The 27,514-nt window shown below is 42.4% G+C and overlaps 1 protein-coding gene across 6 annotated transcripts in view; it reads right to left on the reverse strand.

The window, feature by feature from the left end:
• The window catches only part of LOC122768475 (inositol 1,4,5-trisphosphate receptor type 1), a 76,667-nt gene that overhangs the window by 20,853 nt on the left and 28,300 nt on the right, over nucleotides 1-27,514 (reverse strand). The window contains exons 22-50 of one of the 6 annotated variants that reach the window (XM_044024517.1): nucleotides 27,326-27,479; nucleotides 27,048-27,238; nucleotides 26,833-26,965; nucleotides 26,688-26,742; nucleotides 26,442-26,607; nucleotides 25,790-25,966; nucleotides 25,617-25,691; nucleotides 25,379-25,516; nucleotides 25,146-25,271; nucleotides 24,764-24,964; nucleotides 24,421-24,672; nucleotides 23,650-23,775; nucleotides 23,451-23,579; nucleotides 22,440-22,560; nucleotides 22,142-22,326; nucleotides 21,910-22,058; nucleotides 21,722-21,833; nucleotides 21,243-21,278; nucleotides 12,295-12,339; nucleotides 11,239-11,371; nucleotides 9,155-9,342; nucleotides 4,346-4,529; nucleotides 3,958-4,211; nucleotides 2,574-2,774; nucleotides 2,383-2,493; nucleotides 1,974-2,069; nucleotides 1,730-1,873; nucleotides 1,475-1,582; nucleotides 772-964 (exon numbers count right to left, since the gene is read on the reverse strand). In XM_044024517.1, coding sequence (XP_043880452.1) covers nucleotides 772-964; nucleotides 1,475-1,582; nucleotides 1,730-1,873; nucleotides 1,974-2,069; nucleotides 2,383-2,493; nucleotides 2,574-2,774; nucleotides 3,958-4,211; nucleotides 4,346-4,529; nucleotides 9,155-9,342; nucleotides 11,239-11,371; nucleotides 12,295-12,339; nucleotides 21,243-21,278; nucleotides 21,722-21,833; nucleotides 21,910-22,058; nucleotides 22,142-22,326; nucleotides 22,440-22,560; nucleotides 23,451-23,579; nucleotides 23,650-23,775; nucleotides 24,421-24,672; nucleotides 24,764-24,964; nucleotides 25,146-25,271; nucleotides 25,379-25,516; nucleotides 25,617-25,691; nucleotides 25,790-25,966; nucleotides 26,442-26,607; nucleotides 26,688-26,742; nucleotides 26,833-26,965; nucleotides 27,048-27,238; nucleotides 27,326-27,479 — 4,183 coding nt within the window. Of the gene's footprint in view, nucleotides 1-771; nucleotides 965-1,474; nucleotides 1,583-1,729; nucleotides 1,874-1,973; nucleotides 2,070-2,382; nucleotides 2,494-2,573; nucleotides 2,775-3,957; nucleotides 4,212-4,345; nucleotides 4,530-9,154; nucleotides 9,343-11,238; nucleotides 11,372-12,294; nucleotides 12,343-21,242; nucleotides 21,279-21,721; nucleotides 21,834-21,909; nucleotides 22,059-22,141; nucleotides 22,327-22,439; nucleotides 22,561-23,450; nucleotides 23,580-23,649; nucleotides 23,776-24,420; nucleotides 24,673-24,763; nucleotides 24,965-25,145; nucleotides 25,272-25,378; nucleotides 25,517-25,616; nucleotides 25,692-25,789; nucleotides 25,967-26,441; nucleotides 26,608-26,687; nucleotides 26,743-26,832; nucleotides 26,966-27,047; nucleotides 27,239-27,325; nucleotides 27,480-27,514 lie in introns of all 6 variants that reach the window. The other 5 variants (XM_044024516.1, XM_044024520.1, XM_044024518.1 and 2 more) reach the window with 5 other exon arrangements.

Below are 27,514 nucleotides of genomic sequence, written 5' to 3' on the forward strand. Positions count from 1 at the left end.
CAATAAATGAGTGAGTTGCAAACCTTTTACATGAGCATAAATGAGTCTGCATCATGTTCCCATCATGCATGTTCTCCTTGTGTGTGCAGTGTTTACGTACCTGTACTTTACTTTGTCATTTATATTTCTAACAACGTTTACTCCACTCCATTTCCTCTAACTATATTTGTTACTCGTTACTACCAAATCAAATCAGAAGAAGAAGAGTTGGTAATGGTCTGTATTTATAGAGCGCTTTTCTAGTCTTGATGAGCAGCTTTACACTACAGTTTTGCCATTCGCCCATTCACACTCTGGACTAGCAGAGCCAGGAATTGAACCCACAACCTTCCAGTTGAAAGACAATTCGCCCTACCACTGTTCCACCATTGCTACTTTTTTAATACTTTCACTCCTAAAACTTAAGTACATTTTATATCAGAAATAGGTTTGATACTTATGTCATGTACTTTACTTTAATTGTCTAGTAAGATACTTGTACTTTCATCCATTTTAGGTACTTTATACAAGACTGTGTGTGCGTGGGGTTTCTCCGGGTTCATCCCACAAAGGTGAATTGGACACTCTCAATTGTGTGTTTGCCCTGTGATGGACTGGCGACCTATCCTGGGTGTACCCCACCTATGTCAGCTGGGATTGGCACCAGCAGCCAAGCGTGACCCTCATGTGGAGGATAAAGTGGTACACAACGCATGGGTGGATGGACTCTGCATCATCTGAGAGACCAGAAATATTGACGTGTATATATTTTACCTCCTGAACCCTGCCTACCTCTGAGTTTTTTCTGCCAGTTCATCTCGTTGAAGAGATCCTCCGCTCTCAGGAAGAAGTCGTTGATCTTGCTGCCCTGCTCGTCTCTCTCTGTGGTGTAGTAAACTCTCAGCTTTGACTCCAAGGTCAAGAACTCGCATATATTGGGCACAGGGAAAACTATCTCCTCCATGGTACGATCCTGACGCACAATCTGGAGAGAGGGACATACAGTCACATACTACATATATCTCTAGGGAGCAATTTAATCGTGCCCTACAAGCAGGCAGTAAAATCATAAAATGGGCCTAGTATTAATTTACTTTCGTATTCACAATGAAGCACTAAGTGTGGTTAGACTTAACTTAAATTAAACAAGTTAACCAGTTTAAGGACATAGGTAAAAAAAAAACATGTAAAACCAAATAACTTAAGTAAAACACTATTTAGAAATCTACATATATCTGAAGATATCTAGATTTCTTAAATGATGAAATTATTGGGGGCCCCCTGGTGATCTGGAGGCCCCTAGGCAGCTGCTTAGTTCTCTTATGCCTTGGGCTCTGCCTGTAAGCCCTAATGGCCATTATGTGACTACTGTTGAAATATATACAGTTTAATATCCATACAACATATTGTTTAGTAGATCATTATCTTTAAACTTCCATTTGTATTTGATCGTGAAATTCACTTCAAAAAGGTAACAAAGGTTGTGTGTCGCGACCTCTATCTGAGCCGTGTGATTGGCGTAGAACTCCAGGGCCTCATCTCCTTCTCCACTGGCTCCTCCTGGCTTCAACATGATGGACAGTTCCTTGTTATGACGCGCCAGCTGCATGAAGGACACAGCCAACAAAAAAGTGAGCGTGTGTCACAAGAACAACGTGTGTTTTTAATTCTATATTTCATAACGTTGGCTGTCATGCTGTGCAATCAGAACGGGCTTCTGCACGTCACATTTCCGAGATGGGGAGCAGACCTGGTGAGCTAATATGTAGATGTTGTGTCCAACATTTCTGGGGGAAGCGGCATCATGTTCCTCCTCTTCCCCGTTATCCTCCTCCTCCTTTGACTCCTCAAACTCTACCTCTCCCTGTAGATAGGCTTTTTTTATCACCTCCACCTACACACACACACACACACACACAAAGCTCAGTTCATGTTGAGTGAAGCCAAGAAAAGTGGAAAAAAAAACAAAAAACGTTTAACATTTCCTTCCTCACCAGCTCTTTCGGCCTCATGTTGTACAGGATCCTCTCAGCATTCTCGCTGTCGTGACGGCTCTCCATGATGGCGAGCAGCAGCTTGGACGCATTGTTCTGAGAGTGATGAAGATGGGGGGAGGGCAAGGGGAAAGGAGAGCTCTAAGATAAAAATGTAAACTCAGTAGCTTTATCCAAGGAAAACAGCCAGACACCGTGCTGCTCTCAGAAAATGCAGTCCGCTGCTATTTGTCTTGGCAGGCTTGCACAAGAGCAAGCTCAGCTCAGATGAATAACTGTCCTGCTCTAACAGCAGTAATATTCTGTCCAGCTGTGAAAGGAAACTACTGCATTTGTTGTTTTTGGTCTGAAACCATTTTGTAATGAATCCTTCCTCGTCTGCAGTCACTCATCAGCCCTTCTGACTCACCTTGAGCTCCAGCACCAGGTCCATTCGCTTTTTTCCAAGTGGGTTGATGTCATTAAGGATCAGAGCGATGATGATATCGATACCGTTTGACTCATGAGTAGCAATGCAATTCTGAAGGAGCAGAAGCATAAAAAATGTATGAGAGAGATCAGAGGGAGACTTAGAACCCTCAGTTGTTTTTGTTTGTGTACCTGATTTTCATGGCAGGGGCCCTGGCAATACTCTGTGAGACTCTCCAAAGTTTGGTTGATGAGGGCCACGTTCTTTTCATTGATGTACAGTCCCAGCAGACCGAGACCCCCCGTGGTGCTGCCACAGATACAGTCCAAGAACTGCAGGGTCTCACACACAAGGTTGTAGTTGTTCTTGTTGTTCTGACAACGAAGGAAGTTCTGGGAAGATAAGATAAGTCAGGAATTCAGGTTTGCTTAACACACCTTGGTTGATGTCAAAGCCAAGGGTTTTTCAAGGACTTTCCAGGAACAATTCCCTCAAATTCAAGGACATAATGTGCTGACACAGCTTAAGATGGGAGGGCAAACTTGAAAGAGTGGCTTCACCCATGGCGTCCACTTTTATTGATTTGCAGCACACTCTGCATCTGGACAAGTCATTGTCCTTGGGACAAGCCCATCTTTGTAATTTTCTTGGAATTTTCATTTCCCAGGAATCACGTCATTGGCTCTGTCTTGCTTAACGCTGCTATGTCGTTGTTCTGCAAGGAATCTCACGTCAACGGCGGAGAGAGACAGTGGACAGTGTCCACAACACCGCTGGTAATTATGACTTGTTTATTCTGCCCAGTCTACCTACCATCAATGTTTTTCAAATTCACAAACCCTTAAGGACCTGTGGGAATCCTGAATATCACCGTTAATATCACCAGATAAAAAAAGATCTGTCTTAGCTCTTTATCTTAATTTATCACATCTAAAAACACATATCACATGACCAATGGTCATGTGCATGCTCGTGTCAAACTGATTCTCTCCCCTGAGGATGTTTGCTTAGCTTCAGAAAGTACTATTAATGAAAAACACCGATGGCGAAAAGTCAGAGCAGATTTCTTTTATTAGACCAATGACGAAGAGAAACCAGCGACTCTGAATTCAGTTTTTGTTCACAGCCCACACTTCAATCGTGGCTGAGGGTAAGGAAGTGAGCGTGTGTAACCCAAATAAAACTAAGCCACACACTTTTCAATCGAAAATGCTGCAAGCTGCATTTTTATAGCCCTCAGAGTTTCCAGAGCAGAATTGATGCATTTTTAAATAAAAACGTAGTAGCACGGCTGCATCCTGAGTGACGTAAGGAAGCTGTACTTTACAGAAGCAGAACACAAGCGAGGTGGGGACTCTCTTTAGAAATCACCATGTACGAAATGTCACACATGACCTCTCATAAAAACCGATAATTAAGGAATTTGACATTCTGTCCAACGCCCGCTGTGAAGAAGTATACAATAATCTGCAAGATGTCACAACTAAGAAAGAAGAAAGAGACTGTGTGACATGTGTGATGCGCTCTAACTGGTGCCTATAGAACGAGCCGCGTGTGATGCTCAGTGTGTCCCACCTGTAGGTCACGGTTGTGATTCTCACAGAGAAGCTGGAGGAAGCGGAGAATTGGCTGCATGATGACGATGACAAAGCTCATCTCTCCTTCATCGTTGTTCTTGTCTCCGGTGCTGGGCTGACCGTCTGCCGAGGCGAAGTGTTCCTCGGGGTCTGCCTCGCGCCGGTACGAGTTGAAGGCCTTCTTGGTGGCGGACGAGGCTTCTATTAGTTGCTCCTTCACATCCTCTGTCATGACCACAGCAGAGTCTCTGGCTACACAGACACCCAAGTAGAGAGAAAGGACTCTGTTTAACCATAAATCCTCCCTCCATTTTCTCTAGTCATCTTTTCCTGTAAACAACCTCAAAAAAAGGTAATAGTTCAGATTATGACCAGTGGTTTCTGACCTTTTTTACGGACAGGGGCGTCTTTATCCTGACTCTCGTCATCCCTCTTCCTGTTTCCCAGGTCGCTGGTATTCACCGTCACCGTGGCTTTGATCTCAAGCTGAGCCAACTTCATACGATCATAGAAAACCCGGAAGAACTTTTCAGATTTCTTGTCCTCAGTCAGACGGCAAAAGAAAGAACGCTGGACAAACGGAACAAGAAAAAAAGGTTTTGAATGGAATGTGCTGCAGTTCATTAAGGTTTTATACGTGATGCGATAAAGCAACATTTAAAAAATCATTAATCAATTTGCCCAGAATATTATTTCATTTCATTTTAATCACTATTCAAGAGATCTAGCTTCGTCATTGTTCAGAAATGTACGAGATGATTATCCTTGAATTTTGCACAATTTTATAAAAGTTAAATTAATGTGTAAATTAATTGTCAATTTTGGTTTTATAAACATGCTACATGTAAGCGCAGTTATTATAAACCCCCCTTCATGTCTGTATAGGCAACTGTGTGCAACTAGTTAGTGCAGTGAACCAGTTGGAAGTATAGTATCTTTATTTTCTTTAGCCTTTGACAATTACATTTAAATTTCTGTCTGTGCTCGTTCACATGTTTGTTCCATATTCTCCGCTTGCAGTAGAAAATGAACAGTCACGTAACAGTCCCTACATAATGCTCACAAAGCATTATATAACTATAGTGGAGCAAGACTGGAGATACGAGAGGCTTAAACACTTCAGTTATTGCCGTAGAATGGGGTCATGTCAAATTAGAACGCCCTGGAGATGCGTACACTGTGTCCCAGCCCACAGGGCTGTTGTTTTGATTATGTAAGTGCTGTTATCTACAGCAGCCTATGGAAAGACTTTGACCAGCCAGAGCTGCCTCACCCCACTGCTAGGGTGAAAAATGACTGGAAGGCGAGAAGCCTGGCCTACTTACACACTTGGAGAAACAGAGATAGTAGGGAGTGGACCAGGAAAAAAAAAACCTTAAGGCGAAAGACAGACAACAAGGAGGAAATATGAGCGTAAAAAGCAGAAAAGCAGAATGACTTGAGAAAAAGTGAAATGAGAGAAAGAGAGAAATCTCTCAGGCAATATCTAGGCCACTTCTCCAGCTTTGTTGCATAACCATCAGTCTTCCCAGGTTAGATGTAAAACTGGGCTACGAGAGGAAAGAAAATCAAACATGATAGTCACAGGGATTTTGTTCACCAAAAAAAAGACTAAACAAAACCTTGTTTTTCCTACTCCAAGTTTATACAGTATGCATGAAAATGTGATGTTGGAAACATGTCTAAATGAAGACTAAAAGTCATGAGCAACCAGTTAAGTAATCACACGCAGAACGTGTGCAGTGCCGCTCAAGGCACAACTCAAAACTCAAGAACTCAGAAACAAAGACATTACTGTGCACGGTGCACCCCACAGCAGATTCCACAGCCTCACGCCCGAGCAGCACTCCTCCGGCACGTATGCACTCTGCCAATAAGCTCAGGGACGAGGAGATAGCAAAGGCGGGGAGGTGGCAAGTGAGGCCATCACATAATAAACAACTCGATGACAGAGTGGAGAGTGCAGGAAGCCACTACTGGCAGCACACTCTCAGCTCATGGCATGTCTGAGGTGGAAAAAGGGGGTCATAGTAATGGTCATGTCTGTCTGTCCTCCATCAGGAGAATGAAGTGTGGACCTGCAGAGAGGAGGTGGAGAGGCAGAGTGCAAAGGGTGAGGAATGAGGCCCAGGGCCAGGGATAACACACCGAGCAAACAAAGAGAACAACACTCACCGCCATCACCTCCCTCCCTCACCTTTGACTATTACATAACTCACAGACACACACACAGACACACACACACAACACTTGTACAGTACAGGCACATGCAAGCCCGGGGAGCGCTTCTTTTACACACCCACTGACTTCTACACTCACAGAACTGGGTCAGCCATTTACAGTATAGGCACATGCCAATTGTGTGAGGACACACCCACATATCAAGCATGCTCCGTAATACAGTATTCTCTCCCAAAGTCTGCGACTGCCAACTTTACTCTTATGTAATCACGTTCATTTTTCCACCGCCTCTCCTTTTAATAACGTGGCATCACTCATGTGGAGGATATCCCAGGTTTGAGATGGAGTCAGTCTCTCAGTGCAGACTTAGCACCACGGTGACAGGTGCAAATTCATCCTGTACTTCACTGTGGTGAGGATACATGGTTTCACCCGATGGTTATTTAAGAAAAATGTATTGGTTCGTGTTTGTTGTTTTTAGTGATTTTGTCCTGCAGTGAAAGTGTTTCACTTCCAGCAGTCGACTGAAAGTGTCATTTGTCTTTCTTTTTTTTTTACAGCCTGCGCAACTCTGAGCCGAGTTGCATTGAGTGGGTCGAGTGAGTCACTGAAACCGAGACAAAGCCTGTACATAAAGATGGAACACCACAGTAAAGAAAAACACGGCAGCAAAACATTCACTTTCTGGTTTCTTTAGAAACGCACGCGAGGCACGGTTGCATCTTACTGACAATGGATCGCAAGGTTTCACATCTAGCCACGTTTGATGCCGTCTCTTACACTCCCCGCAGCAAAATCTGTGCCGCCGTATCAGGACGCCATCTGTGTTTTGATTGCACTTGAGGATGAGATTGGCATGATTCAGGAGTGACTTCACGAACGCTGCATACACACGGTGGCCAGGAAGTGAATGGAGTGACGGTAACAGAAGGATGAAGTTGGGAGAGGAACACACATCTCACGGGCTCCCTGTAGTTTTGGGTAAACACAGAGCCTGTCTGTTTCCATGGAGACAAACTCTGAGTGGAATGAGACGGGATGAGGTGGGGGCGGACAACACTGAAAAACAAGGTCACAGCGCTTTCCCTTCTCTCCTTCCGTTCTGCCACTTGGCATCAACAAAGGGATGTTATGTAACAGCTATTTATACCCGTGCTCCCTTTCCCTCTCACCCTCCCTCTCATGTCAGGCAGCACCACATGCAAACCAAATGGAACTGCTGCTCTGCTCTGCTCTCCTCCAAGTCCTTTTCCTCTCCACTTCACTTGTAACGTCTCCAGACGAATAAGAGTGGACTCCATTTCTCTAACCACAGCAAATGCAAAGCGTTTTGGAGGGAAACAGAATGACGTGGCTGCGCTGCCAGGAGGGCGAGGAGTGAAATGTCAAAAGTCGCCATTGCCACCACACGGTTTACAGCTGTCAGAGCTCCATCACGGCTGTCACAGAGAAACGGGGCATGTGCCACAGATAGAAAGAAGAGCAGCGAGGTGTGAACCTGGGCACCAACAGAAAGATATCACGCGTGTGATGGCTTCGCAAGAGGAAAGCAGATGTATAATATATCCTGGTTGATTTTTGTGAGCCATGTTGGTCAGGAGTAAATAGTTTAGTGTGTTACAGGATCCAACAGTCTGACAGTGACAAAAATACATATTTATGATGTACTCTCTGGAGCACAAGTGTACAACTGGTGTTTAGGAAGCTTCAAATCAGTTAAAGAAATACAGCGCGCACACTACTGTGATAACAAGTCCATACTCTTGTATCTTAATATGTACAGTATACTAGAGCTGAAAAGATTCATCGATTATTAATCGATTATTAATCGATTACTAAATTAATTGACAACTATTTTGATAATCGATTAATTGGTTTGAAGCTTTTTTCATGATTAAAACAAGATCTTGTTCAAGCTTCTTAAATATGAATATTTTCTTCATTTCTTTGCTCTGGATAACAAAGAAATCATTAAAAGTGAATCATTTTGGTTTGTGGAACATCATCATTTCCAGGTTTGATGAACACCGATCAACATTTTTTAAAGTTTTCTGACATTTTACGGACCAAGCGATGAATCGAGAAAATAATCGGCAGATGAATCGATTCTAAAAAGAAACGTTAGTTGCAGCTCTACGGTATACGCTAAGTTTTCCAGCATCACACACAGAGTAGTTGTTTTCATGCAGAGAAACACTTAAGAATGCAGAGCGGCTGGAAGAGCTCCAGTTTCTCCTCAATCCCCTCCGTGTTCCCCCATACCTCCGCCCTGTCTCCCCACTGCCCCAGTTCCGGAGGCCCAGTGTGACCCAGTTTGGGCCGGCAAGGGAGCACGAGGGAGCAGGAGAGAGGCTGGAATGTTTTGAAGGCTGAGACATTCCTCATTGTTCATTCACACAGGCCTTATGTAACAAGGGCCGATCATGTGACGTAGCTCTGCAGCAGCCGTGGGAAGCCAATGCATTATCTCCGCCACAGCGGCTCCCTCGCTGTGATCTGATTACGCAAGGCTCGTGCTTACACAACAACTCACGGACGCAGGGGACGGATGGACGGAGCGGGGGAGAAACGGACAGATGGGTGGACATGGAGAGGACAAGCAAAGAGAGACAACTGGGAAAAAGAGACACACACACACATAAACTAGCCCCAAGTCATATAATATACTTCTGACATCATTGGCAGCTGGTCTTTGAGCCAAATGATAGACTGGCAGATACGAAAGGGGAAGAAGAGCTGCTTTAGTAATATATATGTGGCACACTGACCCACATATTGTAGGATCCAGTGCGTTGGTTTCACTGATAACATATAGCAGATGATCCACAGATGCTCAGCAGGATAAGCTGACCCTTTATACAGATTATACAGGCCGTTACATGGAGACACTGCAGGTCAGCTGCAGTAACTGGAAAAGGTAAACATGCTGGTGTATTACAGCAGATCACGCATTCGTCAATAGACGGCAGATTTAAAACCTCTTGTTCAGTTTCGCTCGTGCGTGGTCCACTGACCTGAATGGTGGTGTTTCCACCTTCCAGCAACGCTATGGCCAGGTGGATGCTTTCTTGGAAGACTCGGTCACTAGTCGTGTTCATGATGAGGTCGATAACCAGGTCAGAGGCTCCCTCTTTGTCCAGGTGACACTGTACCTCTGCCAGACTCATTTCACCACGACTCAAGCCCCCAGGCCCTCCTAACGCTGCGGGACAGAGACAAGGTAACAGGCCGAATCAAGAACATGACCATAACACCATTCATTCATAAACATTCATTAACAAAATCATGTCAGAGCTGATCACGGACAAAAGGCAGTCTCAGTTAAAACAAGCCAGAGTCGGAAATAGTAGGCAGTAAGTGATTTGCAGGTAACTAGCAAAGATAATGACCAAAACAGAAAGAAAGCAAGGAAGCATCAGCTCATTCATGTAGGAAAAGCAGAATTAAAGACTGACAAAAACAATAACTTGATACTACATTAGAAGTAGTAGTAAGTATATGCTGTATATATATATATTAGAGCTGGGCATAGATTAATTTTTTTAATCTAGATTAATCTCACTGCAATCTTGGAGTTAATCTAGATTAATCTAGATTAAAATGGCTCATTTGAATTCTTCTTCTGCTAAGTGGCGCTCCTCTGTTTTCATCACACCTAACATTAGGAGTAGGACAGAAAAAGTATATCAGAGTAAGATTGCTAGTAGTAGTAGGCAACTATCAGCAACTAATCAGCAAAACGTTGATAACGTTAGCTAAAGCTATACCGCGTGAAGTTAGTTTCAGGTTGGATATTCATTCAGACAGTTGTCGGACGCGACGGTTGGATATCCAACCTGAAACCATTTTCACCGTGGTAAATTACATAGACCGTTATAAAACAAAAAATGACAATAAATTACATAACGTAACGTTACCTACATCCGCGCTCAGCCAGGTCAGAGCCTTCTGGGCCAGGTATACATCCGCGCTAACATATCAAAGTGAAATTCATAGCTTGCTCACTATGTGGACCCAGGTCCCAGACCCAACTTTGAGAATAGATTAACGGCGATAATTTTCTTATCGCGCGATAAGAGTCTCGCGTTAACGCAGCACGTTAACGCCGTTAACGGCCCAGCACTAATATATATATATATATATAGATATACATATGCATATCTATATATATATATATAATAAACAGGCTACAGTGTAACCGTACAGTTGTGTCATTTATTGTACAAGACTTTGCCAGTGCGTCCCCCCTGAGGCCTCAGGTTCATGGTACATAGGGAATTTTCAGCTCGGCTCTCATTTCTGCAACAGGTGCAAAGGCTGTTTATACAGGAAGTAGCAGACCATCACCTAGTGACAGTAAAAAGTGGATTACATAGGGGAGGGGGCATATTTCCTGTGGCCTGGAAGGCAGCCAATATCTTGTTGCACATGGGGGCCCTAAGAACCAGGGTGATTTTCTCAGTGTCTTTTATTTCAGAAAATAACACCAGTTGTTTGAATATGGGCCTTTCATTATACCATGCATAACATACAGTATGGGGTCACTGGCATGTGTGAGTTCTGGTTACTGGGTCAGTATGGCATCAGAAAAAAACAAAACACATACCATTGGCACCAATACGTCCTGTTAAATCTATACGCTGATTAAATGTGACATGATAAATGTATGCTTCATATCAGAATCCCAAGCTCAAATAGAAAGGGAAGCACTATGGGGGCAGGCTGCGTTAGTATTTTGACTGCGGAGGGAAAAACAATGAGCGCGCTATCGGGGAGTGATAAACACGTTATGCTGTGTGTGCTCAAAGGGCAGCTCACGGCACAACTCTGATTAACAGCTCAGGGCCAGACAGTGCCATCCTTACATAACTCCATCGGAGGGAAACGTGCTTCATTGAACTTTGGGGGCAGAACAATTCGGGTAAAAGGATATCTCAAACTTTGCCCCCTGATAGTAGTTGTAGTCATTCCTGGCAACAAAGTCATCGTCACTTTGCCAAAGGTTAATGTTTAACAGAAACGTGGGCTCAGAGGTTGTCTTCACACGTCCTGCTGAGAGGAGGTAACGGCAAACTTCTGTGCCCAACAACATTCCCACCTGATTGGCTTCTGCCAGGTCCAACCGGACTGAGGGGGCCATTCGAAAATGACGTCAGGCTGTCCCTCCGCCCACCGTTGCGACGGAAGTTGCCATAGTAACGGTTCACCAGAATCAGTCTCAGTGCTTCGCCCTAAGAGGCAAAGACAGAGAAGAATGCGAGGACATTACGTCACCTGTTGTATAACAAGGAAGCATGCATCATCAGTGAGATACTGCACATTTATAAGTATTATAGATCACCCGTAAACAAAATCATAGCCTGTTGGCCACATGTGATGACCACACTCTTTAATCCAGATAAATGGAGCACCTGCAAACTCCCTAAATTTACATGCATTAACCGTTTGGTCGAGGCCAAATAACATAAGCGTCGTGTCATTTACCACCCACACGGCGCACACTCGACTAACACTGCTGTCGCCCGGACAATGTGAGGTCCTGGTTTTCACTTAGACAGACCTGGGGCCAGCCCTCCCACACTATGACTCATCCACTGTGGAGCAGACGGCAGCACCACTTTGACGTTGCCGTGGCAACCATGGCCCATCGCTACCTGACAGACCTCCCATGGGATAAAGGGAAGGAAATGAAAGAGAAGGCTTTTTCCTGAGTGTTTGTATGCATGTGTGTGTGTGTGTGTGTGATTATATAAAAATGATTGTCAACAGTGGGTGGTCAGTCCGTGATGGACAGCAGTGGCTTGATGTTTGCAGCACTGCTGCCACACTTATGCTCAGGGGGTCTGGATAAGTTTACGTGGGAGGTGTGGAAAAAAACAAAACATTATTCTAATATTTTATTGGCAGCATAATCAACTGTACGTATTGTGTGAGCATTGCAGGTCAGAAGATGACTCCCTGATTTCACTGGAGAACTTTGGAAACAAAAGCAGAAAAAGAATATATATATAATTAGGTGTTGTGGCATATATTATTTGGCATGCTTGTTCATGTCTGAGAGCTGAGGGGTTAGGTGAAGAAGAACTCATCTCAGCATGAATGTCTGTTGTCAGAGTGAGCTGCCGTGCCGTGCCGTGCTGCTCTAAGTACCTACCCTCTTCTGGTCCTCCAACAACTTCTCAGGCTGGTTCTGATCCAGCTGCTGGGAGCAGTGAGGTGTGAGCACAGCGGTCCGAGAGAGACAAACACAGTTTAGTATTCATGCAGCACTGAAACGGCAATTGTCATGTTAATAACCACATCATGCATCTACTGAGCTGTTTTAAGTGGCCATGCAAAGGTCAGCGCTGGGTGAGTCGTCATGCACTTAATGCCTGATTGTTGGAAACCAAGGAAACATTGTGGTGTCGGAGGCGGTGGAGAGCAGCGACGGGGGACGTGCACAGTGGTGACAGTCAAGAGCAGCAATAATAGTGTGTTTGAGGACAGAAGGTCCAGCGTGATTGGGTCGACCGTTTGTCGTCAGTTACACAGTTATATTTAATCACATCATGGTTTTTGCCTTCGTCCTTCATTGATTTTGAAACTAAAGAGGTTGTTTGACATAAGTGGTTGAACATCTTAGGAAACTGGCAGATTTGTTTTCTTGACACACGCCAAGCTTTTCACTCGTGACTAAGTGGGAGCAATTAGCACCGGAGTAGGGAGGAGCATCTGTTCAGTAACTGAATGACAGGGTTTGTAGCAGCAGAACTTGAGTGTATTTGACAGTAGACACATGGACAACACTTTTTCCTCCATGGGAACTGTCATTCTGGACCAATGAAGAACAAAACGTCGTCAAACAGAAGTGAACAGTGGAGTTGTGATTTTTCACAATAACAAACATTACTAAAAACTATTTAAATGAGTTGTTTCCTCATTTGCAAACTAATGAACTAACATTTCCTCGGCTCCTGCTTTTGTCTCAGTTGTTTCTATCGAGGTGTGTGAGTGCATCTGGGTGGGTAAATGTGTGATTGAGTGTTTGTCTAATTTTAATTTTTTTAATGTAAGGCATTTTATATGTATAAGTGCTATAAAAATATAGACTGATTGACTTCAATTCAAAGAGCTTGTTGTCTTTATGGAGTAGGTCAGCAGACATGAATCTTTGATCGACAGGCTGTAAATCCAGTTATCATTCACAAATTTAGTGATGAAATCAAGAACAGTGAAAGAAAAAAAGGCAGTACAATGTGTTCATGTGACATGGTGGAAATCTTAAATTAAAGTAGGAACAGCATGGAATGTAAGTGTCCACTAATCTACTGTAAGTGGAATAGGAGCACAGCATGGTACAGCAGTGTAACATGTGTATATCATACTTATAGAGTACACAATGAGCAATGAATGGAGTAAACAGAGTCAGGGCTGCAACTAACCATTATGTTCTCCATTAATCGAGTAATCGATTGGTCCAAAAATATTAGAAAATGTTGAAAAATGTTGATCAGTGTTCCTCAAACCTGGAAATGATGACGTTCTCGTATGTCTTGTTTTGACCACAAACCTAAATGATTCAATTATAATGATTTCTTTGTTAAATGAAGCAAAGAAACCAGAAAATATTAACATTTAAGAAGCTGAGGAAACGTTGATCGAAGTTGATGATTCATTTAGTAATCGATTAGTGGTTGCAGCCCTAATCAGAGTGTACTCAAATTTTAATATAATACAATAATAGAATTTCAATGTTATAAAAACATATAGAAACTATTTGATTTGACAGTGCATCTGCCAAGTTTGTTACATTTTTCTCAATAACGGCCAATTATTTGCAGTTTTTGCAATTTATTTTTTCACAATAAATGATTTCCACCATGAAAATGAGTCTGTTCATGTAGAAGTTTAGAGTTAAGACATAAAAAAAACACCTGTTTGCTGACCGTCTCCATGTTCATCACACAAACCCTTAAATGTATAAAAGTCTCATTGAATTTATTTGTGTTCAGCAATAAAAACATTTTCTTTATTCTCTATATTGCAACAGCATTGATGTTTGACTCAGGCGACACTGCAGCGTCTATACATAAAGTATATATTATCATTTTTCACTAATCTCCAGCTTTAGCAAACATGGATAGATGGTGATAACCCAATTATTTCAAAAATATTTCTTTAAGCATTGCCTCCTCCTCTAAACCAGTCACCTACAGGTGTCAAGGTTAACACAAGAAAAAAGCCTCACCTAGTTTGTAAAACTCTTACGTAAACTAAAAATTGACAAATTGACAAATGTTGAAGCGTAGATCTGGGACAGGAGCAGAGACACATTTAAGAAGACAATAAAAGACTGGTCTTATGTCTTATGTCACTGAACACTGAAGTCACACTGGAACTATCAGTGCAGTCAGGCATGAGAAGCCAAACACATGATCTGTGACAGAACGTCAGATGTAGACAAAATGACATACAGATCCATAATTCTTTTGCTTTTCCAGAACGTTTTGTCATATAAGAAAATTCTGTACATCTACTGTGTGCACAGCATGTGTTCATCAAGGGGGAAGGGAAGAAAAAAAAAGGCAACGTTCCACATTAATCATTACGTAAAGGACACATGAGGAGGGGCAGGAGAGGGGAGGGGCAAGGTGAAGGCGGGAGTATTGCGGGTGGCGATGGGGTTAGAGTTACATAATCATCCCCAAAAGGAACCAGGCCAGTAAACCAGTGACCCAGAGCCGATAACAGTGGCCATCTGTCACCAAAAAACACGGAGGGCAAGAGAAAAAGAGCAGATGAAACACAGTGAGGGGGAGTGAGCGACAAACAGACACAGACAGGGTCAACACAGCTGCCCGACAAGGTCAGGGCACCATGTACAGTATGTATTTATATAGCATGTTTTATTTAAGCATGTACTTCTGCTTCTGTGTACATCGAGGATCATATTGTACGGTATGATGTAATGACTCACATCAGTCAGTCAGTACAACAAAGGTTTGGTACATACACATACAGGTGCATATACTGTAGGTGTGTGTGAAAGAAAGGGAATTCTTTCACATATATACGTATATAAATAAATATACATATATACACATATACATATTCATATATAATGTTATTTATGGTGTGCGCAACATGGAATTGTTTTTCAACATTTAGTCTCACATTGTGTGAAATATTTCTCTATTCAACAAGTGGTTAAAGAAGTTTAAAACCATAATTAACTTCTTTCTTCTTTCACTCGGGAGAAAAATTAGACTTTTAACTGCGTGACATTTTATCACAATAATTAGAGGTTTTGGCAGATGTGAAACTTTTTTTTTAAATTTTTTTTTTTTACTTAACTTACAAAAATCAAAGCTGGTTTGCCTCTTAACTTGACTTTAATAAGTCAATTAAGCACAGCGATTGTACATTATGTTGTTCAGAAAGGCTGTATGAAGGCATAACGCTTCAATAACTGAAAACACCGAGACAGAGAAAGGTCTGGAACATTTTCATAAGGCAGTACTGAGTGTTGTAAAGCTACCAGTAGCTAAAGTAAGTCATGGATATCCCTTAGGTAGCACAGCTAACTTGGGATCACAGGTGCTACTGTATAAATATAGCCGTTTGATTTCAGATTTATGAAACTGAATGTTTTCTTTCAAGTAGGTGTGAAAGAAGAAAGGCAAAATGAACTCATAAACACAAAAAAGGCCAAATTATGTCACTGATTTAATCAAGGATCATGTGCTATAAGAACCTGTAATTTAACTTCAGACAAGAGCTATTAGAATCATTGATAAGAGTCGTTTCTCTCAGATATTGAAAATGAAATTATTAGAAATATTATTAGAGTTGTGAATAGAAGCCCTCCACACTGCTCCAAATAAATTTGGATCAAGAGAAGGAAATTATAATTTAAGAGGGTTGTTTATATCTGAAAGGTGAGAACAAATGTTAAATATAGATACAGTGTTTCAGTGTTGGGAGTCAAACTATGGAGAGACTGAGATAAGTTAAAATTGTGTTGCTCTTTTTTTATGTTTCAGAAAAATAATGAAGGATTATCATTTACATTACGAGAATGTGATTGTGTGCTGTTGTTGTTGTTGTTGTTGTTTTGTTTGTTGCTTTTTATCATTTGAATTTAGATTTTTGCGGTTATTGTAGATGATATTCTGGGTTATTCAATAATTGTACAGGTTTGACATAAAAAATTAGCCTTTTGTCATTGATTTTGAGGCGGAGCTTGGGAGCAGGTCAGAGGGCAAAACCTCCACAATTCTGAGGACACGGCCTCACTGTCACCACATCAAACCACAAAGCAAGATGCTGATCAGAGAAATGTGCAGCTCTTCTTCCCCAGTCTGACCACAGACACCACAGAGCCACCCCGCACAACTGCCACATCCGCCCTCACTACAGTGAATTCCACCAAACTGGAAACTCCCTGGGGCAAAACCCCTGCGCTCACACCTCGAAGTTTGACAAAAGCGGAAATAGAAATGCACACATGCACACACGTCAACGCTATTCCACTTTATGTTAAGGTGTTTTTCTGAGCGAGCAAACATTTTGTTATTTATCTGAAGAAACTTTTTCATTTTACCGACTGTGAATGACATGAACACTGAGGTTTAACCGCACGTCTGCTTGTTGCACAGACAGACAGAGAAGCTGTAAAAATTCTTGTCTTGACCAGTGTGGGCAACACATGGCTGTGAGTGTGGGAGAAAATATCCTGAGTATTTTAAGAGCCTGATGCTTTCTTGAAAGGTGGATTTTTTTTCCCTCTTTCCATCCAAAGCTTGCCAAGTGAACAAAGAAAAACGTAAAAAAGGGAAGAAACATGACTTTTTTTTTTCCAAGGCAAAGAGATTGCATAACAGCTACGACTAGACACACACACACCCACACACCCACACACACACACACATACGCACAAGGCCAGGTAAACAGGACAGCCTGCAAACACTGTGTATCCTGGACTCCTATAGCTCTTACATAACTCTGATAGTCAATGAATTTCATTGATAATACTCTAAGTGACATTTAGCAAAGGGCTGGTATGTGCACACGCACACATCAATGAGGTCGAAAATACACCCCAGGCTACTTCTCTTAAAATGCCTCTCGTCTATTGAGTGAGATCACGACCATATCAGTGTTTGGCCTGTGATCCACACAAGCCGCGTTTCCTGTTCAACACACAAAAATATTCACCTTGTTGTCTAACCAGTCACGTCATGATGTTCTGCTTCACGCGTAGATCGACAGAGGACGGACACAAAGGCGAGGTCAGCTTTCTCACACACCCACACCTATGCAAACATCCAACTTAAAAGGTGCTAATATGAAAGAAATGAATCCTACTATGTTATACAATAATAGGATACATCACGATATATCATCAGTGATTTCAAACTGAAATACTGGCTTCACTGATCACAATGGTGCAGCCAGATTATTCACAATTTAAAGCAGATCTATGCAGGTGTCCAATCAAACTGTCTGATTGGAGGAGCCACACGTGCGTAAACATCGGACCGGCTTTGGACAAGGCTCCACGCGACAGTGAGGATAAAGCAGCAGACAATGGATGGATGGATGTTTACAGTGGTACAAAATATGTATTTATAACACTCCGGAACTGTAGGGGGAGCTCCGTAGATAAAAAGGGACCAGACAATAACGCAACTCATAACACGTCCACACCTGGGTTGCCAGCAGAGTAAGTCCACTCAGTGAGCTGCAGATTTGGGTTGTAAATGCCGAGCACAGCTAAACCTAAAAAGTCTCACTACGCTTCTCATAAATGTCTCAACCAGAGAAGAAGAAAAATAGTATTACATTTCTCTAAAGCAAAAAAAAGGGGGTAGGGTTAGTCAAGTTTAACTAACCTTAGGGAAGGGTACAACATATAGAATTGGTGATGTATTGTCCAATATGATAATCGATACACCAGGGCAAATGGGCCTCGCTACTTGATGTCTCCTCATGGTGGCGCTGCTCAAGCATCGCTTCAAAATGGCGGAGAAAGCTACGTTAAGTGATGTGTCATCCACGCTAGGGCTGGGCGATATGGCCTTTTATTAATAGCGCGATATTTTTAGGCCATGTCACAATATATATCTCAATATTTTGCCTTAGCCTTGAATCAACACTTTGATGCATACAATCACACTAGTATGATGATTCTATATGTCTACATTAAAACATGTATGTTCATACTGCATTAATATATTCTAATTTTAAACTTCCATGCAAAAAAGGCCAAATCACAACTAAGTCAAAGTTAACAGTCTGTAAGTGTATTTATTAAACAGTGAGTGGCAGCACATTTTCTAGCAGGTGGCTTCTCAAATGATGATATAAATTTGATGTACTGCTACATTTTGAAGCGATGCTTTTGCGACATATTTTGCATATCACCATTGTTTGATCAACATCTTCCTTCTTGAAACCAAACCACCGCCAGACGACGGATCCTGTGCTGTTTTTCTTCGGAATGAATTTGTCCTCCTCCATGTGTTACCGTTAGCACCTGCTACCGCTACAGACTGATGTATGTAACTAGGTGCGCTTGTTTTGTCTCTCTGTAAGAGGGAGAGACAAGAAAGAGTGTGAGAAGCCTGGAGTTAAATGTCCGCGGCTAAAAGCAAATGCGTGACAACGTATACTCGAGTTTCACGATATAGTCATTTTCTACATCGCACAGACAACAAGTATATTCGATATATCGCCCAGCCCTAATCCACGTTCAATACATAGACTTTATGCACTTTGTTCTCCATGTTGTGAATAAATAAAGAAATCCTGTACGTTCAACTGTGTAACTTCAGTTAGACAGATATTGTGATGTACCGCGACTGTCTTGCAATATGTTGATTAACACAGAATTGTTGTATCACGATATTATTGGTATCGTGGACCATGTATCGTATTGTGAGATACCCTGTGATTCCCACCCCTACCTAACCCTCTCACTCTCTCTCTCCCCCTCTGCATGAACACAGTGTAATGATGGGTATAAATGCAGCTCCCCGTCTCTGTGTTCTGGAAACGTTGGCAACCATGATCTACAGTGTTTCGACCTGGGACTGTAGTAACCCTTTTAAATGCTAAAGGTCGCTGTTGTGCGTATTTTTATGCTCCGTGTATCCCCCGTGTGTGTTTACACAGAGTGGGTGTTTGTCTTCCCTGAAGTGGTGAGGCTTTTCAGGGATTACGTCACAATTATTTAGCCGTGCCAAAAAAAGGAAGGACAGAGAGGACAACAGACCTTAAGATTGACACTGGCACGCTCTCCCCAGAGCAGACAGACAGATGGACGGACAGACAGACAGAGAAACAACACTTAACAGGTGCGTGTAGGGATCATGTCTCTTTCACACGTTCGTGCCCCTCACTCTCCCCTTATGCTCACACACACACAGCAGTGTGGGTAAACAGCTCTTCTACACCATGCCCCACACTTTTATTGGCAATTATGGCTGAAGGTCACACATCAGCGGAGGGGCTGAGTTCCAGGAAAAAAAGAAAAAAGCCTGGCTCTTATGTAACCTCAGCCCAGCGTTGGCAGGGGCCCAGGAATCGTGCAGCTCGCAGGCAGAGAAAACTAGGACACAGCCTGAATGACTGCCACAGCCCCTTCATATTCATTTATATACGCACAGACACAAAGCAAACACACGGCCACAGCGCCCCCCTTTGGTGCCTAAAGGAACGTCAGGGGAAACACCCCACAAAAGAAGTTTCACATTGCCAGAGACAATATAAGTCGACCTGCATGGAAGGCAGCAGCAGGTGGTGTGGCTGTTATGAGTTTATCTTTAGGTAAATCATGTGCAGATAAGAAACTTGTGTAACACTGGGAGCTCACAATTCAAGTGTTTTAAGATAGTTGGGTAATGCATTCTGCAACACACCTTTTGTATCAGAAAATGAATAAATGATCTCTGTCAGGTGATTGTTACGGCATTGTTCAATTAATGTTGCTTTTATTTTCCCTTCATTTTTTTCTCCCTTAATCTCTCTCATATTTGTAATAAATTGTTATGATAAAACTATGTATACTAGTATAGATGTGTATACGCACTCATATAATATATATATATTTCCCTGTTTATAAATATATATATGTTTTTTTTATTCATTCTGTGTCTTCTGAGAATATTGTTTATTAAGAAGGGGGGGGTGTTTGTTTGTTGTTGTCTCTGATGACCAAAAACCAATTGTTATGATAAATTGCACTTTTTCTGACTGTTGATTTCTTACGATCGTGCCTCTGTGTTCTTTTTAAATGTGGTCTCTGTACATCACCTCGAATCACCTTTGTGTGTAAAAGAAATGAAATTGGAATAGACTGAACTAGAGCTGCAACTAACAATTCATTTCATAATCGATTGACCTGTTGAGTGTTTTCTCCATTTGTCAAAAAATGTTGATCTGTGTTTCCCAAACATTGAAATGACAATGCCTTGTTTTGTCCACAAACCAACATTTTTAATTTCTTTGTTATATGGAGCAAAGAAACCAGAAATGTATTCACATTTAAGAAGCTAAAAAAAGTATTTAACTATTAAAAACATCTAAAACGGAATGATCAATTATCAACATAGTTTGACGATTCATTTAATCATCGATTAACTGAATAATCGTTGCAGCCCTACATTGATTATGTGTTTTAAAATGACGTTAAATTGCTAAGGTAAACACAGGTAAAAGAAGGCCATGTAAATGTCCAGTGTGACGACAGTAAGCAGTCACACACATCTGGCAGCTGGCCCAGCCAGCAGGTGACTCACCTTAGAACATGGAATTATGCAACTCACTTAAGCAACACTGAATCAACCAGAGCACACATCCCCTTTATCTCCATCTCTCTCCCTCTTACCATTCTTTAATTTCTCTACACTGCCTGTTTTATGGCAGACAGAGCAGCAGGTGTGGGAAAACAGCAACAGCTTACTGCTATTTGCTACCAGCTGTGCCTAGAGCCCCTGCTAACTACAACACACAACCACAGCAGCTGCTACAATACAGTTACAGATCAACTACCAGTGCTACACAGGCATAACAGAGCAGCGGCTCAAAGGGCATAAATAAAAGAAAATGAGAAACAACCTTAGGCAAATCCATCTCATCATCAAAGGCCCTGAGCTGTAAGAGAGCAGAGGGTTTAGAGGGTTAGATAACCACACAGGAAGGAGGAAGCTAAAGCAGAGGTCAGTGACAGAGCATGTTTGTTAAGCGAGTTCAATCTGTGGACATACTTCCACAGCTCAGAGTAAACAGTACTTATGAATAAAGTGAGCAAAACTAGTGACTGTGGTTAAAAAAGGCATTCCTATGTGAAGTGCAGAGGTGGATATGCAGTGATAAGCTGAGTCCCTTCAGTGTGTTTGTGGGAGATGCAGAAAGTTAAATCATAGAAATCTAACAAAAAAAGGGTTGTTTTTGGCCATCTCTAACAATCTTTTACTTATATTTCCTTTAACGTTGACAACTCTCTCCTGATATAAAGGTTACAGTATAAGTACAGTATTTTGTCACATACAATCAGGTGTAGAACTACTGAATATGTCGTCTGCAGCTTCTCCTACCTTCTCTCCATAACCCCGGTCTTTTGTCATCATCTCGCGCAGCGTTTGCAGAACTTTGATGCACAGTCGCTCCTCATTCTCCTCCAGCAGCTGCTTGGTGTGTTTGATCAGCCTGCGCAGGGACATCCGTCCATCACTTCACTGGTTACACGATAGTGATGACGTACACAGATAGATGTATTGCTTACTTGCATATGAAACCCCCACTCTCACACTTCTTGCGGGAGTCTGTATTCTCAGGGAAGAGCAGCTCAGGCCGATGCAGCACGTCCACCAGGACTGACAACTCAGCCTGGACCAGCGGTCGCAGACGGTCCTCGAGAGCCGACACAATGTCCTGCAGTCCACACAAAGAAGCTCCATTAACGCTTGCGTTGAACGTTGAACGTCAAAGCGCGACACAGACCGTAGGTCGCGTACCTGCAGCCTCTCAATAATGTTCCTGTAGTCCCGGGAAGCGGTCACCACAGAGTCCCTGCAGGCAGCGTTGCGAGCACTAAGTCTCCAGCTCATGGCCGTCTTCTGGACGATGTTGTTGGATTTCACAAACAGATTGTTGACTTGATTGTCCAGGTCCACTGGGATGGCTATAGCTCTGCCTTTGGCTGCCAGGTGCACACACACACACACACACAGACACACACACACACAGATAAAAATGACTAAGAAGTTAGTGTCTGCTCCTGAGAGGCTGATTTGAGAGTGGAGATGTTCTCACCAACATCAGAGAGCACCTTGATACAGTTCTCAACAGAGCCTTTCTGCACTGGGATCAGCCAGTTACAGTGGAAGACCCGGAACACTGCCTGCAACAGCTGCACAAAGACCGGCTGTCTGGTCTGAAGGGAAGAGAACAGAAACGGCAGATTAGTATATAAAGCTGTAAATGATCAAGTCAGAAGAGGAATAAAAAACGTTCCGTTATATGACGGAAAGATACCCATCTGTCATCTTCAACACCTGCAGCCTGCACTGTGGGCTTTCTGTTTTAGTACCACACACACACACACACACACACTCTGTCACTCACTCCCTCACACACACACACACCTCTGTTTGTGTGATACAGGTGACAGCACCTGCAGTGACACCAGCATGCTGACACAGTAGTGTTTTTTCTGCACAAATATTTGCCCAAATCTCACCCAGTGAACATCAGCCAGAATGCTCCCACATACATATACAAAACAAAAATAAAATAAAATAAAATAAAAATAAATGAAGAAATGACACCCAATATTAATCTGCAGCACCAAACTAAAATGTACCCCGCTGGATTAAAATCCAATAAATACCTGAATTATTTTCCCCAACACAGATGCCTGTGGCAGAGGATACAAGTTAGTTAAAAAAACAAAATTAAAAAAAAAGAAAAATATTATTATAAATTTCAGGGACATCCGTAGTTTGAATAAGTGATGCATTCAAATGGGAGGAGAGAGGAAAAGATTCTCAACCTTCTTAAGTACGATACGTCTCATGCTGCTTCAATTAGATCAACTAAGAGGAGCATATTCCAGGAAAGATGACCTTTGTGCACTGGACACTCTTGACCCGAGGTCACAAACGCAACTCTGCACGTGGGAGTTGCGTTTGTTTTATTGAATTATATTATCTTGTGTGTTGAAATGAGATTAGACTCAAACTGGTTTGACACCAAAGCGAGTGCACGCGCTTTTAAACCTCTTCATAGACAAACTGCTGGTGAGTTGTGGTTGCGGTGATCTACCTGCAGGCTGGTGCTCTGGTCAGAAAACGGCGAGCTGAAGAAAGTCGTCACGATGCCCATGACCGTCTCTGTCACGTAGCGCTCCAGGATGGTGTCCGCGTGCTTACGATCGCTTGTATTGTTGCATACCTGGAAACACCCTTGAGACATAAGGAAATGATTGTATTCTATGATTGCTCTAACGTCACCAGTTCCTTACCCTGCATATATCCACCAGGAAGTTCTCAAAGAGTTTCCACATGTGGTTGGAAGTGTAGATCTCCTTCATTTCCACCTCAGTGTCCACGTAGCAGTGATTTAGGAAGTTGATGTAGGCGATCTTCACCTGGAAGGATATGATTAAAGGCTGACGTGAAAACATGGCTGCGGATGATCTTCGTGGCATGACTCAACAACTGCTAAACTGATTTCTGAAGAAAAATGCTACAAGGTTAAGGATAAAGAAAGTAAAATCTAATTCTAGCTAATTTTTTTATGAAAACGGATCATTCATATTAAAATGTATATATTTGCAATGATGTTACTTATCTACAATAAGAATCTCTCTGCTGTCATCAACATCAAACTTTATTATCATTTGATTGTTGCCAGGCAAAGGACGACACATCAACATAAAAAACAATAATAATAATAATAATAATAATAATAATAATACAAGCATATAATATAACACAATAAAAAAGACAATAATACATGCAGGTTCACTCAAAATGAAAAATAAGACAGAGGGAAAAAAATGGTGAAACACTGAATTAAACCAGGTGAATGGAAGAATACATAACGATCTAAAAGAGCAAAGCACTGAAAAGAGGACAGACATATGCCCAATTCATTAGAATAAAATCATTAAAAGTTTTATTCAAGTTTTTTCAAGTATAAAGTAAAGTGCATATGTTTAAGTTTGTTTAACAAGTGGCTAAATCAGTGTCCAGCAAACCAAACCCTCAGCACGCATCCGTCTCAGTCTCACCTCAGGTATGCAGTCCTCGTGTGTCACCACACGCACTATGTCATCCAGTGGCAACAGGGAGTTGCACTTGATCTCCGTGTAGACGTTCTTGCCCTCTGTGCAAACCGCCAACAGCTCCACCAGGTGAATGTGATACATCAGAGGACTATTCTCATCCATGCGGTCGCGTTCCGATCGCATCATCTGGACCAGCGTCTGGAAGGAGGCGCGGTCATTGTAGAAGACCAACACATCTTCGCCCGCGTTCACAAGCTGTTGGACGAGACACACCTGAATAATTTAGAACATAAGTGCAACTTCCTCGGGGAGGGGAAAACAAGGGTGTGTGGAAACAAGGCGTGACCTCTGCCATGACGATGTCTTGGCACTTTTTGATGAACTTGTTCTCCGCTTTGACGATCGTCTGCAGAAACTTGAGGTACTGGACGTTGCGGCCGTGTGTTTCGATGCAGTGGACGAAATGTTGGACCACGCGCTCATTGATCTCGCTGCATAGCTGGAAGTTGTTCATGAAGATGTGTCGCATGGTGATGGCTTCTAAGATCTGGACACAAAGAAAATAAGAGGCATCAGAGCAGAGAGCTGTTGATTTTAGCGCGCGGGTTTATGCCGTTCCATACGACCAAAATAACCAAACCAAACTGTACCATGATGGAAACACAGCAAACAATTCAGATCAGGGTTTACTTGTACAGAGCACTGCTTGGTGGAGGATGACTCCTTACCCCTGGATTGAGAAAGAGATTGACGTGCTTATGCAGCAGGACTTGGTTCTGCTGGTTTCCTGCGCAGAAGTTCTGCAGGAACTGATGGGCGAGCTTCATGATGTCCTGCATACGCAAATCTTCACCCTGGTGGGGAACACGAAAAATAACATACAAAGTTATGTCCACTTTTACACACAGAAGAGTTATTATTATCACTGAACAACATCAGTGAAAAGCCACATGTACTGTACCTTCTCGTAGGGGATCTGTAGGAGCTCGAGGACCACAGCATGAGCTCCCATGTTCCTCAACAGTCTCTGCTGTTGCTTCTTGCTCTTCCTACCTGACAGACCTTCTTGGACACACAACCTGCTGAGCCGCAGCAGGATCTGATGAGACACAAAAGAAATGCAAAGAAGTGAGATTGTTCTACATCATTTGCAATTCTTGTGGAGTGAAGCTTGTTAGCTATACAAATAAAACAAGTACCTCCTTCACCACTCTGTAGTTGTAACTGCTTGTACTTTCTGGCTTCTTTGGTTTGTCTGTCCCCCCAGTGTCTCCCTGGAGAAAAGTAGAAGCAGTGGAGAACAAGAATAAAAGCCTTCCTCTCATCACGACACCAGTGTGGTTTGATTCTTAATATGTACGATATACTGCACCTTATTATGGGCTGCATTGAGAGAGGACAAACCCTCTCCTGTGTCCATGCCTTCATCAGGCCCCTGTCTCTTGTACACCCAAAGCTCAGACTTTTCTACAATCGAGCGCAGCTGGTCCAGGTCTGACTTGATTTGCTTGTAATTTTCCACATCTTGGCTGGTGACCAATAACTGGACCTACAAACACACACAGAGCAATGTTTTAAAAGTAAAACTAATGTGATCTGATACAAAAGTAACACATTTACTGTAAAAAGATAAAGGCATGGTCCTTTGTTATGTTGACAGACAGTTGTTTCCCATTTACACCAATGAGTATAGGCTTATTAACACCATTACATTATCAGAGCTTTTAAACTCTTGCAACTCTTTTGTTTCAACAAACACTGAACATGTCATTGAATTTCTTTGTTGTATGATGTATTAGACCGCATTGGATTTAGGTTTAATAAACTGTTAAATAGAGTGAAACAAAGCTAAAATATCTCTAGAATGCCATTTTTTGTGTGAAGCATACAGAAGCTGGTATTCAGTCTCAACAAGAGCAGCATAAGTATGTGTTTTATTTTTAAGTAATGGCAGAAAGATGCAGCATATCAAGTGCATTTATAGGAATACAAATAGTGTTGTTGTGTATGTGCTGTTATGATACCTGCTTAAAAGCCTGGAGCACTTCCTGCCTTTGGCTAAAGTGTCTGAAGAGCAGATGCAGGGCTCGGGACACCAGAGGAGGATAGTCATGCATGGTTAAGTGAAGCAGGACTCTCAAGAAGGTGCGGCCGCCTTGGTCGTCCAGATCCAGTGGCGTGTTCTCTTCACTAAAAACAAAACAAAACACAATCACATTAGAAAACACGTTCTCTTCTGTGATACTTTCTTTTATTGACACTGTGATTACCTTCCACCAAATATCCCCTCTGCCTGCTCTTCTATATGCTCAAAATCCAGAGCCCCTGGAATCACAATTTCTTCTGTAAGTAACATTTCACTTCATTTCATTGCCCACGCCATTTGTGCAAGATGCAGCCATGCAGTAATCTGACCTGGCATGTTGTTTGGTCCTTCCACTATTCCAGTCACAGATAACTCACTCTGGGAGTTGCTCTCATCAAACTCCCTCTTGAATATAGAGAGCAGACAGGAGATCCTGTAGTCCAGGCGGACATTTAGGATGAACTGCAGGACGGGACAGACGTTTAGTGAATAGTGTGTCATGTAAAAAGTTTTGTATTAAGTGGATTCTTATGTGTCCTCTGACCTGCAGGATCTCAATGATCTTGAGTTTGGTGTCCATGACCAGTATGTCCTGTTTCTCCGGTTCAGTCTGAGTCTTGACCGAGTCTCCACTCGAGCTGTTGGCGGCCGTCATGGGTAGGAAGCCGCCTCCTCGCAACACTACTTGGGACATCAGCTCGCCAACGCCATGGATAGACCTCATCACATTGCTGCCTGATAACAAATACAGTATGATCAACTTCATGTACAATAAATGCGTGGACCTCCACTGACGCCAGCCTCCAGGACAGACATACATACCTTTATTCTCATCTCCTTTCTCCAGTTTAGTGAAAGGGAAAATTGTGTTCAAATGGACACAGTCTAGAATAGCCAGGAGGATCTTAGTGAGTCTCAACAGGTCGCTGAAGTTGTAGAAACCAAAATAAATCAGGTTTCTGGCCAGATTCACCACCTAAAAAAAGGGAAGATAAAGTCATTTATTTAGCT

The sequence above is a fragment of the Solea senegalensis genome, linkage group LG4, assembly GCF_019176455.1.
Source record: "Solea senegalensis isolate Sse05_10M linkage group LG4, IFAPA_SoseM_1, whole genome shotgun sequence".
NCBI classification, from domain to species: domain Eukaryota; kingdom Metazoa; phylum Chordata; class Actinopteri; order Pleuronectiformes; family Soleidae; genus Solea; species Solea senegalensis.